Here is a 17,143-nt window from a genome sequence, read left to right on the forward strand (position 1 = left end):
AAAAAAAATATTCACGGGCGTAATTCTTGGCTGGAACAATTTTACTCAAACCCGTCTGCACGATAATCTTCGTAAAGTGGGCCTAATTCTCAACCAGCACTGTCATCTTCCACACCAACTCAACTCTGCTGAGACCACTGAAACCCACTTTTCACTGCAAATTTTGTTCAGAAAAGCTCTCTGTATTATTTGGAGTGGCAAATTTCAGTGAAATCTGTGTTTCAATACGGACACACCGGCTTTGTAGCAAATTATTGAAGCGACATGATTGTTATGAAACAATTGTTGCTGTGCGAGTTGTCATGCAGAGTTGCGCATGCATATGTCCTTACTAACATGATACGGTGCGTCGATACGCGCATGTGACGCACTAACTATGCATGCGCTGTTTTCTATTGACCTGATACAGCGCATTTGGACGCACTCAGGAGGTATGATACAAGAAGTATCATGTCAGTAAATTGGGTACTTATCTAATGAAAACATGGGAAACTACTTGATGGTATGATAAAACTCAAAATTTGGACACATATTAGGGTACAATTGCGGAATACCCACCGCGCTGTCTGTAAAAGAGAGAACCATATGGGTGTGATGCCTCGTAACTATTGGGTACAGCGGACAGTGCGGAGGGTAATCCGTAATTATGCCACATACTGATTAAATATAGTAGGCCTCAATGTAAGATAGAAAGCTGGACATGACAAGGACGGACCCGCTCCTTTGTAAAGCCACCATGTTTGTTTTTCACCTTTTTTTTAAATATAGCTAGACCAAAATAATGTATGTACATTGTACTGCCTGCATCTATCAGCAAAACCCAACATTAAACGATAATTTGCGTCTCTAACCTTTATAGTATTACAAAGAATTGTCCACATGTACAGCACTTAACCCTAACCCTCCTGAATACTACAAAATACTGCTTGATATATGCGCTGTTCGTGCATGCATCCCACGTGGTGTGATGACGCAATCGCCCTATAAAGTGATATATAGGCACGGTTTCGCTGGCCAGCGAAGCCCAAGACCCGTGGCAAAGTGTCGCCGATCGAGTGCTTGGCATGCGAGGGGTCTCGGTTCAATCCCACCCAGAGCAAACAACTTCTTTCCTTCTTTTCTCTCTTTATTCTTTCCTTCTTTCCCTTCCGTCGCCAAAAAGCCCTTAGGCGGTTAGGGTTAATGTGCATTATCAGCACAATGCATTACTATAGTTTTCAGCACAGTTCTTCAGGGGTCTGACAATTTGGCGCAATTTATGGCGTATATTGAAGTCATGGAAGTAGGGTTTTGATTGGCTAATAATTTGAATCAAGTCATCATCACATTGGCACCTCATTCGCTGGTCAAGCCGCGTGACCTAGTTCTTTTTTACACAGTAATCAAACAGAGCAGACAGACACACTGCTGAAGTAATTTGCTGAATAGTATAGCAGAACACAAAATTAAACATGCTCTTTAAATTAAATAATACCATGGTGAAATTATCTCAAGGTACACAATAATTTGACCTCTTTGAGCAGCATGCAAACATTGCAGAACAGGTTCTCTTTTAAAAAGTCTATTTTCTTTGGTTTCAACTTCTATCAATGCATTTTTGTTGTTGTTTTTTGGGTTTTTTTTTTTTCAGGACGAGCCAGCTGCAGACATCTATGGAGGGTTTAATACTATTACAACTTCCTTGCTCATATCCATTGATGATTTAGATGATCAAGACCCATTGTTTACATGTAATTGCATGTCATATACTGCAGAAGTGAATGAAACTGACTTCACAGGAATAATATCAGTCAAACCACCTATTGTAGCTGTAGATCAAGATACAATGAAAGAAGTAATAGCATATGAACTCGTGGGTAAGTCTATGATATACTCTGTTCGACTTGAAAGTGGCAAGACTCATAACATCATTGCACTCTTGGCTGGTACTCTGCATAGCGTCATCATTATAGGCCTGTTATCGACTGTCGTATGTGTCGTATTTTCGTCGATATCGCTCATTCTACAAAATCCGGTGCCAATCCACAATAAAAATTGAAAATATAAAAGTTGTTCAAAAAGACCTGCTTTTTGTGTTTTTTAAGAGTAAATGTATCACTACTTTCAGATGTAAAAAATTGCCAACACCACTTGCATATTTTTCTTTCAGGAAGTCATGATGTTTTTTAACACTAAAACTCAATGTAATGTGAGCTACGTTACCGACTACAAAATGGGCTGGTTTTACTCAATCCAAGGTCATAAAAAGCAAACTTAAGATCACTTGAGTGAAATGTAAAACAGATTTCACCATTTCATAGAAGTTTTGAAGATGCGTAAATGAGTGTGTAATAACGTAGCTCACAGTAACGTAGTTCACTGGTTTTTAATGTTTTTAATGTGATTTGCAAACGTTAGAATGTTATGTCGGTTAATTCTAATATAAATGGGGTTCGACCACTGGTAGCTTTCACATATTATTAGGAAGTACATGTAATACAAGTGCATACTATAGAATCCTGGTAACGTAGCTCACCAATCTTAACATGGTCGGTCGAAATTTCAATGTTTTCAACATTTCTATGCCAAAAATGCTACAGCATCACAATTTTTACTGTGATTTAAAAAAAATTACATTGATACCTCTGTTTTACTTCTTTCCAATAACGTGTGTTAAAAGGGGTAACGTAGCTCACAGCGTTTTGGTGGAAAGTGCAATTTATTTTAGAATTACACAAAGACGCTTTTAATCACTAAAAAATAATGTTGATAAACAATATGATGGTGCGTTATCTAATTAAAAAACAACAAATATGTAAAGAAATCACATTTATTCAAAAAAAATATTCAGGGTTATACATGTGACACTTGAGCAGTGGAAACGCATTTTTAGCAATTTTTGAGCCTTTAATTGCAAGGGTTAATCAGGCTGAAGAAAGCATTTAAAGTATGGAAAACTATATATGTCCGTGTAGATCTCGTTGAGTTCTACCAGAAAAACAACATATTATGCCCTATATGCTCGGCAAAGTGTTTGTGGACCAAAGAATGGAAAAAAGGCTATTGGCACCGGATTTTGTAGAATGAGCGATATGACCCTAAATTCGACATGTCAAAATAAATTGTCCTTTTTCGACACTTTACGACACATATCAAAAAGAAAAAAAAGAAATTTCCATGCTATTTGGTCAGAATGAGCTTACCGTACGATCATGTTTTCATTGGAAAGTCGAAAATTACCTCCCCAAGTTGACCTGAGCCTGGAAGTAGAAGCGATCCAGGAAGTAATCAGGATCGATACAAAGGATGGGCATCCTAGTATTACGAACAAACCGGAAGATGTAGTTTAAGTCTAGACAATAGGCGGATTAGCGGCCATTTTGTCTTCGACATGATTTTATTCACGTGTCCTTATACTTTAGTACACAAATATATAAGTTAACATGTTTACAGTATTAAAATTATATTTTGAATAATCAATTATATTCTGTAGTAAATCGATCAAATGACGGTGATTGTTTAGGTATTTTCTGCTTGATAAAATTAAACTGTCTGACCAGCTAGTATTCTCCTCCGCCGTCAGTGTGATTCCAGACATTCCAATACCATGTTGAGAAGGTGGAGGAGACTAAAGCTGTATTAACGAACACGCATGCGTTAAAAATGATGTAGTTTAAGTCGAACAATAGAGTGACGTAGTTTTCGGCATTGTTCCTATGCACTTTCACCCTCCTGAAGTAATATGTTTACACCGGAAGTTGGCAATCGTAACTCATATCGTGATTTTAAGCTTATCTATTGACTTTTTTCAGCATTTTAAAATCTCATTACGAGTTTCGACACGTGTTGATTGTTGTATTTTTTCCCCAGATGAAGTGTTGAATTAGAAATCATGTGTCGATAACAGGCCTAGTCATCATCCCTATATCTTCGTGTCAAAAATTGCTGTGTACGGCGAATCTTTTCATTTTTCAACAGCTACGCATGGCGATTTTGTTCGAGATAGGCCAAGCGACTCAGGCTAAGCATACCATTTACAGATATGAGATACCGCCACAGAGTTTCTATTCTACGTTTTTACGATTCGCGCGGCCTGATCAGTACCTCATATGATATTGCCATATACAAGAAAATTTGATTTGTTGTCAGGTAAAATCCAGGTTTTGTTTCCAATACACTAACTGAAAATGCAATACACTAAATTGCTGTTTGCTGCGGATATATTTTACTGCATTTTATCCGTAACGATTTTCAAATCGTTCATCAAAATTGTGATATATTTTTTTTTGAGAATTACAATTATATAAAGGAACATGTGTAGGTGCTGTATAGAATATTAAATCAGAAGTCTATAACACATAATGTACATATATATAGACACACTATGCCACTTTCTTTATCTGTGTCAATAATAGAATATTGATTTGGTCTATTGCCATTTGGTCTAATACCATTTGGTCTAATTCCCGTTTAGTCTATATTCAATTGGTCTATTACCAGAATTACCAAATGGCTATTAGACCTATTGGTTATAGACCAAATGAGTATTAGACTAAATGGTTGTTAGACTAAATGGTTTTAGACTTATTGGTTATTAGACTAAATGGTTATCGGACCAAATGGTTATCGGACCAAATGGTTAACGGACCAAATGATTATTGGACGTAGTGGATATAGACCTAATGGGTTTAGATGAAATGGATGTAGACGAAATGGATATTAGACCAAATGGTATTAGACCAAATGGCAAATCCCCATTGATTTCAATCGAATTGAATACATCTCTCCATTTTGAGTTTGTACTTTACCACTGAGCGATCTAGCGATCGATTTCTAGCCAATCAGATAGGACTCCTTTTCTTGCGTTCAGTGAAATACCAATCGCCCGTCGCTCACCAACGGAGTATTAAGTTTATATTTATAATACAGGGTGTCGACACTGTGCTCTGGGTAATGTGTGACTGGCGCACGTTTTTGTGAAGTTTGCCATTTGTAAGTTGAGAAAAAGTATAGTGATGTATTTAGCAAAAGTATAGTGATGTATAGAGCATACAGGGGGATTACAGGGTATATGTTACCCTGTGGTTTCTTCTTCTTTTTCTCCTCCTCCTTATTCAATCTCCATCAAACACATCATTCTTTCAAGGCTAGCACTAAAACTACAAAGCCCCTATAGTCCGGCTGCAAACACCATATTTTAGGGGTTGGCAGTTAAAGTTTGTTTTTTGCTGATTATTGATCTTTGAGATGTGTAGAAACCCTAGCAGAAATTCTATACAGCAAGAAGTGTATCAAAAGTGTATCAAAGTGTATTAAAACTGTATCAAACGGCAATTTGATACAGTTTTGATATACAAAGCGCATGTATTGAAAATGTATCAACTGAAAATATAGGGTATCAAAACTGTATCAAATACCACCTAACTGTATCAAAATGTATCAAAAGTGTATCAATTTGAACTTAGTTAATTTTGGCCATGCTTGTGGTGTATCAAGTGTATCAAATTGGACTTTGCAGTTTTTTAGTGTATGTAAAGTGTATCAAAATGAATTTGTTGGTGCTAGATGTATATCAAAAGTGTATCAAATTGGACTTAGTCAAATTCTGGCTGCATACAGTGTATCAAAAGTGTATTAAATTGGACTTTGCCTGTTTTTTAGTGTATGTAAAGTGTATCAAATTGAACTTAGTTAATTTTTGGTGGCTAGAGGTATATCAAAAGTGTATCAAATTGGACTTAGTCAAATTCTGGCTGCCTACAGTGTATCAAAAGCGTATTAAATTGGACTTGGTTTATATTGGGTGGCTAGAGGTATATCAAAAGTGTATCAAATTGGGCTTTCATAAACTGACCTTTTGTAGTGTATCAAAACTGTATCAATAACTGATCATATGTCTAGATAATGACTCATCATTTTCAAATTTGCCCATGTGGCATGCATGCAGTTAACACCAGGATTTGCATTTGGAAATGTACTGTATTTTAGAGCAAATTATGGTGTGTTTTTTTATCATGATGAAGTTACAAACATGCTTGTAGACTGCACATTAGGTTACAATGTAGTTGTAATCAGGGACTGTGATTAAAGAGGATATTTGATTGACTTTGTTCTGATAAGGTAAGCTTATATTAGAGATGTATATGTATTAGCATGAATATAGCACATGCCTGTATAGTAAAAAACCCTGCTGAATCTTTTTGTTATTGGTAGCCTTTTTGTCTCTTTATTGAGGGTAACAACTTCAGTGACAAGCACTGCTTTCCAAGCAGGCCCTCTGATGTATGTATGTTCCATTTTGGTTGGGTTTTGCTTCTTTTTTGCAATACTTTCTCACACATTTGTCCTATTGCGTTATAATTTTGAACGTTGATAGGGGAAAGTGCATTGAGCTGCTCCGTGATGGGGGAAAGTGCTAGAGGTCAGCATTGGCAGTAGAGGGCAGTGTTGAATTTGAACTTGATTAGACTAATTTCAAAATTTGACCTTTGACCCTTCACTTTGAGCTTTGGGGTTATTAATGTTTGCAAATATGTTTAGATCATGTAAGGATAATTATTGTTGAATTTGAGTATCAAAAGTTTTTAAAAAAAAACTGTATCAAAAGTGTATAAAAACTGTATCAAAAGTGTATAAAAAACTGTATCAAAAGTGTATCAAAAAAACTATCAAAAGTGTATCAACAAAACTATCAAAAGTGTATCAAAAAAACTGTATCAAAAGTGTATCAAAAAACTATATCAAAAGTGTATCAAATGGCATGTATCAAAAATAGGGAGGTCCCGCTGGCCAGCATTAGAATTGGAACCCTGATTTGATACAGTGACATATTTGATACACTTTTGATATAATTATGTATAAAATATGTATAAAATGAAAGGATAAGAATTTCAATGCTAATTTGATACAGTTTAAATTGGAACGCTGATTTGATACAGTAACATATTCGATACACTTTTGATATAAATTATGTATGAAATGAAAGGATAAAAATTTCAACGCTAATTTGATACAGTTTAAATTGGAACCCTGATTTGATACAGTAACATATTTCATACACTTTTGATATAATTATGTATGAAATGTGTATGAAATGAAAGGATACAATTTGAACGCTAATTTGATACAGTTTAAATTGGAACCCTGATTTGATACAGTTACATATTTCATACACTTTTGATATAATTATGTATGAAATATGTATGAAACGAAAGGATAAAAATTTCAATGCTAATTTGATACAATTTAAATTGGAACACTGATTTGATACAGTAACATATTCGATACACTTTTGATATAATTATGTATGAAATGTGTATGAAATGAAAGGATAAAAATTTCAACGCTAATTTGATACAGTTTAAATTGGAACCCTGATTTGATACAGTAACATATTTCATACACTTTTGATATAATTATTTATGAAATGTGTCTGAAATGAAAGGATAAAATTTGAATGCTAATTTGATACAGTTTAAATTGGAACGCTGATTTGATACAGTAACATATTCGATACACTTTTGATATAAATTATGTATGAAATGTGTATGAAATGAAAGGATAAAAATTTCAATGCTAATTTGATACAGTTTAAATTGGAACCCTGATTTGATACAGTTACATATTTCATACACTTTTGATATGATTATGTATGAAATGTGTATGAAATGAAAGGATAAAATTTGAACGCTAATTTGATACAGTTTAAATTGGAACCCTGATTTGATACAGTTACATATTTCATACACTTTTGATATAATTATGTATGAAATGTGTATGAAATGAAAGGATAAAAATTTCAATGCTAATTTGATACAGTTTAAATTGGAACCCTCATTTGATACAGTTACATATTTGATACACTTTTGATATAATTATGTATCAAATATGTATGAAATGAAAGGATACATTTCATTTGATACTTTTTTGATACATTATCTTGGCATTTGATACACTTTTGATATGTATAAAATGTGTATGCAATGTTAATTTGATACAGTTTTGATACATAAAAGTGTATGAAATGAGGGTTCCAATTCAAATACTTTTTATTTCATACATTTTTCATACGTATCAAAAGTGGTGTATCAAAAGTGTATCAAATTTCAGCCAGGGAAAAGATTCTGTGGGGTGTAAGATCGTCACCCTTTGGCAATCCGAGATATTCAAGATCCAAATAACAAATCCTGTTGAAGGGGATAAGCTTAAAATTTAAAAAACTGTATTTTGATTGATTACTCAGATGATTATATCATGTAATTAGTTTGCTTCATTCCATAGTGGCGTAAAGTGATTTTTGGTCATATTTTTTTTAATTGGCAAATATGTTTTCAATGATGTTCTCTCTCATTTTTCTAAGTATCAGCAGCCAAAATTAGCTGATTAATAAATAACTAAGTGAAAGTGTGTGTTTCTTAAAGTGGGCTATCTACCTTACACTATTTTTATATACGTTTTATAATAGTAAAGAAACTAAGAACAAGCCTTGAAACAAGCAGACTGGAACCAGGAGCAATTTGTTTTTGAATATTGCTCCTGGTTCACTGCAATCACAGGGATTTTACAAGAACCAGGAGCAATTTGAAGAACGAGGAGCAATTTTCAAATAGTGAATGCTGTTCTGCATATACAATACAGCATATCTGCATCAAGTACAAAAGTGGAACCAGGAGCAATTTGTTTTAGAAAATTGCTCCTGGTTCATGTGAATTTTACAAGGACCAGAAGCAATTGGTGGCTTTATGAGGGCAAATTTGCTCCCCGCACCTGCTTATTTCAAGACTTTGCTATTAAAAAATATTGGTAAAATGATAAACATTGCACTGCATACTGGCATATCACCTTACGCCACTATGGAATGAAGTTGGCGTAAAGTAACGTCATAGGGATAACACGGTGCCGAAGTGGCGCTAGGTGGACATGTGTTTTGTGTGTTTTCCATACTGATGTACTTATTGTTTTCAATTTGCCAGTAATAATGTCTATTTATCTTACTACAGAAATTTTGCATCAAGTACAAAATATAGGCCCCTAATGAATGTCTGATTTACACAACTCAATTTTATATTGATGTTTCTTCAAACCCGATTTTCTCGAAAAGTTGTTTATTCACTGTGCCCCATCTTACGCCACTATGGAATGAAGCCAACAAATTAACCTATCAGAGGCACTGTAAAAAATGCAGTAATGCTCAAGGGGTTAACTCATTCTGTTTCACTGTTTATTTTGCTTTTCAGAGGACATACAAAATCATACGTGTTTTCATCATCTGAGCATTGATACTAACTCAGGAAATGTTTCAGTAGTTAAACCCTTTGATAGAGAAAACCATGGGGATGAGTGCGAGGTGGTGGTTAAGGTAAGTGTAAGGATTTGTATGGACGTCGTGTCTTGTTAATTCTCTTATCACGTCTCGCCTTGATTTCTGTAATTCTGCTTTGGTTGGTATCACTTCTGATCAAATTCTTCGCCTCCAGATGATCCAAAACTCTGCCGCCCGGCTCATTGTTAAAAAACGTAAATATGATCATATCACCCCCATACTTTATGAGCTTCATTGGCTACCCATAAAATTCCGGATTCAGTTTAAATTATGTGTGTTTGCTTACCGGCACTTTGAGGGTACCCTTCCATCTTACCTCTCCTCGGTACTCTGTACTTATGTTCCTCAACGCTCCCTCAGTTCATCATCTGAAAAACTTCTCAGGACCCCACATGTTAATTTATCATCTGCCGGTATGCATTCCTTTCGTTACGCTGCCCCTGTAGCTTGGAATTCCCTTCCCAACACCATCCGCAATATCACTTCTCTCGCTCAATTCAAATGTAGTCTTAAAACTCATTTTTTCCAACATGCTTTCCCTGATTCTTAAGGTTTTTTGTGTTTCACTGTGTGTCCTTGTTTTTTGTTTTCGCGCCCTGAGATCTTTTTTGATGATTTTTGCGCGGTAGAAATACGCTCCATTATTATTATTATCAGATCCTGTATGTAAACTTTTTTGCAGGAGTGTGGCATTTCCAAAATATGAACCTTTTTCCCCCAAAGAAATTGACTTTTGGGACAGTGGCAGCACCAGGGGGTCATGGGGGGGGAATGCCCCCTGTCAGAACTCTTGCCTGCGGGATTCACTTGTATACTTAGGTGGTACCCATGCTTGTCACAGCATCTCAAAATTTGACCCTAAATGGCATATTCAGGGGTAGCAAATTTCACCAATTATTGGTGTAAGATATTAGACATTTTACCCCCTAAATGGTGTAAGACACTAAAACGGACCCCTAAATGGCGTAATGTGTAATGACAATTTTCTCACTTAATTAAAAGAGAATACAGTGGAACTACATTGATTCACTCTTTTTGTTTTGGTTTATTACTTGTGTACCTGAGTACCATCTCCTCCAGAATCATCTATTTCACCAGATGACAAACGTTCTGCAAATAAGTGACCCTTAAAGTGAAGATGGGTTGAAATTACAACCCTAAATGTGGAACATTACCCTCAAAAGTACCCCTTTTCCTAAAGACGTCGTTGACGCCAGCAGGTCAAAATTCAACCCTTTTTTGATGTTTTTTGTAACAAGCATGCGTACCAAATAATATCCCAAGTGAACCCCCCGGGTTGCCCCCCAGTTGCCTGCCCAGTAAAAACCCAAAATTACGAAAATTTCCACTTTCTGCGGCAATTTTGAGCAAAACTTGTTGATTTTTCCCCACCTGAAATTCTCTTTGCCCCCCCATGCCCCCCTGAAAAGTAAAATCAATTGAAAAAATCAGAAGAAAAAGTGTCAAAAAATTATTTTTATGTGGTAAGATTCTGCAAACATACTAATGATAAAATTGGATGGATTCTCTTTGCACAATGTATTGAACTAGAGTTTAAAAAATATTGGGTATGCGACTTTTGTAAAAACTCATGGGTGGATCAATATATCGGTGCATTGTACTCAATACATCCAATTTTATATCAAACTAGGTCATATTATATTAGCTGCATGCAATATGTATTCACTCTTCTGACTAGTTTCCACCCCAGAGAGGGCACTCAAGTTTGCTTTGAGTAGGGGTGTGCCGGTGAAAATTTCAAAGTGGACCATCAATATACCAATTTTTCAAGAAATTTTGACCCATCGATAAACAAAATTTTTGGCCAAATTTAAAATTAAATTGTTTTAATTTTTACAACTTTTCCCCAAATTTTGGGGAAATTTCAAAAATTTTGGCTACAGCACAACTTCCAACAAGGTTTTCAATATTAATGGATGTAAGCTTACCTTTATAACTTTCATGGCTACATGTATCATTCAAATGTGCCCATGGACCAGTTTCTCATAATACCGCTTGTGCGTGGTAAAAATATTCACACTGTGAAAATTGTTGTGCTGTACAGCAATGCTAAACTCTATAATACCGGTGCATGGGTTTTCGATCCAGGAGTTCATCCCAGAGGTCAATCATGTTCCCGGATCCAACATTTTCAACCTTTGTTATAATTGTTGCGAAACCCCTTACATGTATATCCACTTGAGCATTTTTGAGAACACATAAAAAAATCATCAAAAAAATCACTGATATAAGGGGTTTTCAACAAAAGCAGTTTTTGGCGGGATGCTCATCCTACCCAAGCATCCCATCAAAACTATTTTTGTTGCAAACCCCCATATATCAGTACTTTTTTTGATGATTTTTTGATGTTTTCTCAAAATTGCTCAAGTGGATATAAGGGGTTTTGCAACAAACAGTGCCGCCGAGAGTCATTACGGGCCCGGGGATAAAATGAACGTCAGGGCCCCCTTTTTAACGGTCCCCCAGAGGTCTCTTTTCTTAGGTTTTATGAACCCATTAAGGTATGTTTTCTTTATTTTTAGGGGCCCCTAGGACTCCAGGCCTGGGGGTAATGCACCCCCTTAACCCCCCTTGTCGACGGCACTGGCAACAAAGCTCTTTATATAGACTTTACATAGTCATCCTTTTAGCCAATCATTGGCAGACTGTTTGTGTGGAAGGAGTGGAACTAAACTCCCAAACAAGTGGAACCCATTTGGGACTGCTGTACCTTCTTTCATTATGCAAGTAGCCTTCCAAATTGTATGTGGTGAGGCAGCTAGTTTACATACATAAGACTATATACATATATAATTATAATAGCATTAAAGTATAATTTTAGTGCCTGTTTTGCAAAAAAAAACAGCTGGCCAGCTAGTGAAGGGGACCATTTCCTACACTGCTTATAAATGATTTTACTTTTGTGTAATTTGTCTAGGCATATCAGAGGTTCAATCCTGTACGGTTTTCGACAGCACCATTGGTTATTAACATCATCGATATAAATGATCACTGCCCAACATTTGGTAAAGATAAATACAGCGGTATCATCAGCGTGGAGGATTTATATGTGATGAGTACTGAAACTGGCCAGGAGAGGTTGGCCATTAATGTTACAGATGAGGACGTAGCATTGGTAAGGCAAAAACCCTGTTGAATTCTGCACCTTAAAGATGAATCTTTAGCAATTCACGGTCGAAGTGACGTAATAATCGGATTAATTCATAGCAATAGATGAATACAACATTCACACGCTACCCATGCATTGAACCATGGATGTTAAAGAATTAATGCTAATCACTCGCACCTGTAAGTTAAGTATCTTTGAAAAGAGCGGTATTGTATTCAATCTATGATTGCAGACATACACAGGTATTGAGTGCAACCTGCTTGTAGTACAGGGCAATCTATTAAAAAACTGTATTCATCTATTAATGGTACTTAATCTGATTATTACATCACTTCAACGGCGAATAGATGAAATGACATGGAGGTATTTTAATTGTATCCAAAAGGTGTAGAAGCATTAGAAATGAAGTAAAACTAGGCATAAATAAAGTAACAATGCTGGTGGAAAATAACTACCACCACTGTAAAGAACACACTTGCCGAAACTCAAAACAGTTTAAATTTTTCAAATCGGCCGAGTCATTTTGATGTAGTGGTTGACTTTGTGACGCAAATGTGGCCAAAAATGGGGAACGATTTTGAAAATAATTTCTTACAAGCCGACGTCAAACGTCGGCTTGTGCTGTCTCTTTCCAATTCTTCTTTCTTCTTCTTTCTTCTGGCAACCGCAATCAACTGCATCTAGCTTCGCAAGGGATTGACAGATTTCAACCACTGACATCAAAAGACCACTGGGCTAGGCCAAACCTTCCAGTTGACTTTGACCTTGCTGTGACGTTAAACCTAGCTATAATGGTCAAAAATGTGATTTCACAAAAAATGCTACTCCTTCCACAAATTTCATGCGATGAGGACATGGTTATATCATGTGACTCGACTTTAGTCGGTGTCTATAGGGTGTGCTCAGATAAGGGGTCAAAGGTCATTAAGGGGTCATTTCCGGTCAAAGTCTAAAAATATTCAAAAAATCACTGTCTTTACAAATTACATAGCAGAGAGTCGCCATTAGCACACATGCATCGCTACTAGCCAGGGTCTTTAGGATGCCTACAGTTTTGGGGTCAAAGGTCATTAAAGGGTTACTTCCGGTCAAAAACCAAAATTATCAAAAATGTTCAAAAATTTTTATCTCAAAATGTAAACAGACCAGAATAATATAACCATCATACATGAATCAGTGTTCCCTGATGTATGCATGGTATTTTTAATTAAAACTGGAACAATGCATTTTGTCAGTGTACATAAGGTTTTTTTTTCCATTGAGGTCAAAGGTCATTAAGGGGGTCAAAAGGTCAATCAAAAATTTTAAAAAATCACAATCCATTTTTAAGTTCCGATTAAGCTGAAATTCACCAGGAATATTTCTTATGACATCCTAAGCACAATGTAAGAGCAGTTGACCCCATCCGTGACCCAGGGGTCAAGTTATAGGGGTCAAAGGTCAAATTGCGGCTTGTACTCAGCGTCTGTTGACTCTAGTTTTTATTTTCTTTATTTTCTAATGGCACCATCAAACTGATAGAAAAATTCAAAGGTTTATTTTTTTTCTAATTTAATAAACAAATTATCATGCCATAGTATATATCAATATGTTCAATCTTTTCCAACATTTTTTTAAGTAGTGTTTTAATTAGCTAATTTTGCATAATTAACCCCAGACAAAATAATGAAATTGGAAGCAATGATTTGCGTCTTTGTCAGACGTTCAACAGACGTATATGATTTATTTGCAATAAGTATGTAACACAAATATATAGCATGCATATAAGGAATCAGCACCCAAAACCTGGACTTATTAGCAAAACGATATTTAGATTTACAAAGGACCCTGATGAACTATCAAAAGTCACCACCCCAGTGACCTACACAGTAAGGGCTTATAAATATCTTAAAATAAACAAGAATATTTTAGAGGACCTAGATGAAACCTATCTTAAGTCACCACCCTCGTGACCCCTACAGAGGAGCTGAATAATATCTTGTTAATAGAAAATATAAATATAAAATAAGGAATATTTAATATAGCACCCCAGATGACCTATCTGAAATCACATCCCCAGTGAACTACAAAAGGGAGATTATAAATATCCAAAACAAAGAGCACAGCCAGTAATATAAAATGATATGTGCTGAAACCTTTAACAATATTTGTGCATGCAAAATATATAATATATATTCCTGTAAGATGGTTTCCAGGAATCGTACATTCATATATATAGGGAAATCCCTGACAGGTTAAATTGGATACTTGATCCATACTAAAATGTCTACATACTTTAATTTGTGTGCATTTCTTATCCATACTTAAATAGATATATGTTTCAAATTAGAAAATCTCTGCCAAAGAAGTTAATGGATCATGCAAGAACTGAATGAGAAATAAACTTCCCAATCCCCCCCCCCCAGATTTTTAAACATATTCTATTTATTCTTTAATTTTCATCAGTTAAGCCTGGGGGATATGGGAAGCTCTCTGGATGTTCTTTTGCCTGATATATAGGGGACCAAACGGTGACTGTGAGTGTAATCCCCTACCCATAGTGGTTTTGTCAATATTACGCATATCTGGATGAACTATATCTGTGGGTAATGACACGATAACTCTGCTCTACTAATTTTGTGTGCCACTTGTTTATATTTCTGGTACATCTAAGCCCCGCACCATGTTTGTTATCATCAAACGAGAAGTGTGCCATGCTATAAAAGTGTACAGAGAACTAGGATAACATGCCTATTCTATAATACAATAGGTCAACACACTTCTTGAATCAACGTGATAACTAGGCGGCTGCGCAACCTCACGAAAAAACTTGAACACAATTTTTTGATTTTGAATTTTGTTGAACAAGAAAAATTTGAGGGCATAGTACTTGGCCCCTGCCTAGGCTATCCCATGCCAACCTGGAGTTGATTCCTTCCTTAGTATTAACAAACTTAATCGATCAAATCCCACATGCTAGACCGGCTTTCAATAAATATTTATTAAATAAAATACAATAGGGCAATTCATGGTTCTGAACAAGATGATCGTTTAAAACAATACAAAACAAAACAAAAAACAAACATTCATGCTTCTGAAGCAGAGCTTCTGAAGCAGCAACTTGACACGTTCCTTGCTTATTAACTTATACCAATCTGACAACCTAACAACTGAAAGTATAATTGATGACGCTGTACAAGTGTACATACCTGTCAAATGTTCAGAATGTCAGAAGATTGATTGCAGCAACTGCAGGACTTTGGGGACAGAGGTCTATTGGTCAGATGACATTCAAAAGCCAAATAGACTGTCCCTTGTGAATGCTCAACATGCAACATCTTGGATTGGACAGGCAGAGTTGAAACATCACTCTTACAATCACAATACCAGGTCAGTCATATTACTTATGACCCACAAGACAACGACGACGTACAATTGTATGTGATTTGTGATTCTTACCATTGTACACCATTTTATGTTTTTCAAAGCACTTGACATGATTCTTCCATTTTACGTAGTTTGTAGATAAAAAGCAACGTGCAACATTCAGTGTTAATTCAAAATGTGCAAATATAAGTCATTGATTGCTGCAATGTAGCTGCTACGTGGCTCCATGTCTAACTGAAGTAAACCCATTATCATGATTATAGGTAAATGCTTGATGAAGAGATCACCGTCAAATATTATTGTGGTCATAAACAAATCTCCAGTCTCACGACAAGCAAGTTGAAACAACACGTATTCCCTCCTGTTACCCAGGATATAATCTGCAATGAAGAAAACAGAAAAGGGAAGCAAATTGTGCAAGCAAAGGCTTTTGCATATATACAAGCCTGATTATTAATAAAACTTCCTTACTATATACTAAGGAGTTGAAAATTGAATTGATCTTGAACATGATTATTTTTCCATTTATTTTGTTTATTTATTTACCTCTTTATTTACTTTTCAACTTTTTAAATATGCCAGAAGGTCCAAGTGGAAAGGCAGTGTGCTCTGTTCCCACTATCTAGGCGAGCTTCACAAAGATGCTGCCAAGTAGAGTAAAACCAAATCTAGTAAAAACTATGCCGAAGTTAATTTGGGCAAGTAAAAAGGAATCGCACCAAGATCTACCAAACTTGTTTTACATCAGATGACTCTACAATTTTGCTTTCCTGATGATACATCTTCTATGAATTCCTTAAATGCCAACACCTATGCATATGTCAGAAAACCCATAAAACGATCTTCCAATTGTTAAATTATAGGGCTGCTACTCACTGTTAATATTTTCTGTAATTTACGTACGAAGGACTCTTAACTTTGACCTTCACCGATTGCCTTGAATGACCAAAATCCAACAACCTTTGCATATGTCCGAAAAACGACCTCCAAAATTGTTAAATTATAATGCTGCCCTTCGATGTTAGTATTTTATGCCAGAAAGGAAATCTGTTCACATATCCTAACCCTTACCGATTGCTTAAACAATTTTCCAGGAATTTTCATGAAAATCCAACCAAAATTTGACTTCCAGTAATTCAAGCTTTTCCAAGAGCCACTAACATTCTTTAATCAGACTAAATGATTCACGAATATATCCCACTTGTAATATCAGGATATCATATACCGCGCATCACTAATGCACCGCAAGCGATGTTACTATATTGCATATCGCCCAACACTTGTTTACGATCTCTTCACAGACGTTAAAAGATCACAGACGTTAAAAGATCTAGACTGCCCTCAAG

At 35.7% G+C, this 17,143-nt stretch overlaps 1 protein-coding gene across 1 annotated transcript in view; it reads left to right on the forward strand.

The window, feature by feature from the left end:
- LOC140171041 (protocadherin-15-like) overlaps nucleotides 1–17,143 on the forward strand; it is a 62,518-nt gene that overhangs the window by 9,894 nt on the left and 35,481 nt on the right. Inside the window, exons 6-8 of the mRNA XM_072194221.1 lie at nucleotides 1,631–1,856; nucleotides 9,216–9,337; nucleotides 12,240–12,437. Of these exons, the coding sequence (XP_072050322.1) occupies nucleotides 1,631–1,856; nucleotides 9,216–9,337; nucleotides 12,240–12,437 (546 nt within the window). The remainder of the gene's footprint in view (nucleotides 1–1,630; nucleotides 1,857–9,215; nucleotides 9,338–12,239; nucleotides 12,438–17,143) is intronic.

The sequence above is a fragment of the Amphiura filiformis genome, chromosome 15 (assembly GCF_039555335.1).
Source record: "Amphiura filiformis chromosome 15, Afil_fr2py, whole genome shotgun sequence".
Taxonomy (NCBI): Eukaryota; Metazoa; Echinodermata; class Ophiuroidea; order Amphilepidida; family Amphiuridae; genus Amphiura; species Amphiura filiformis.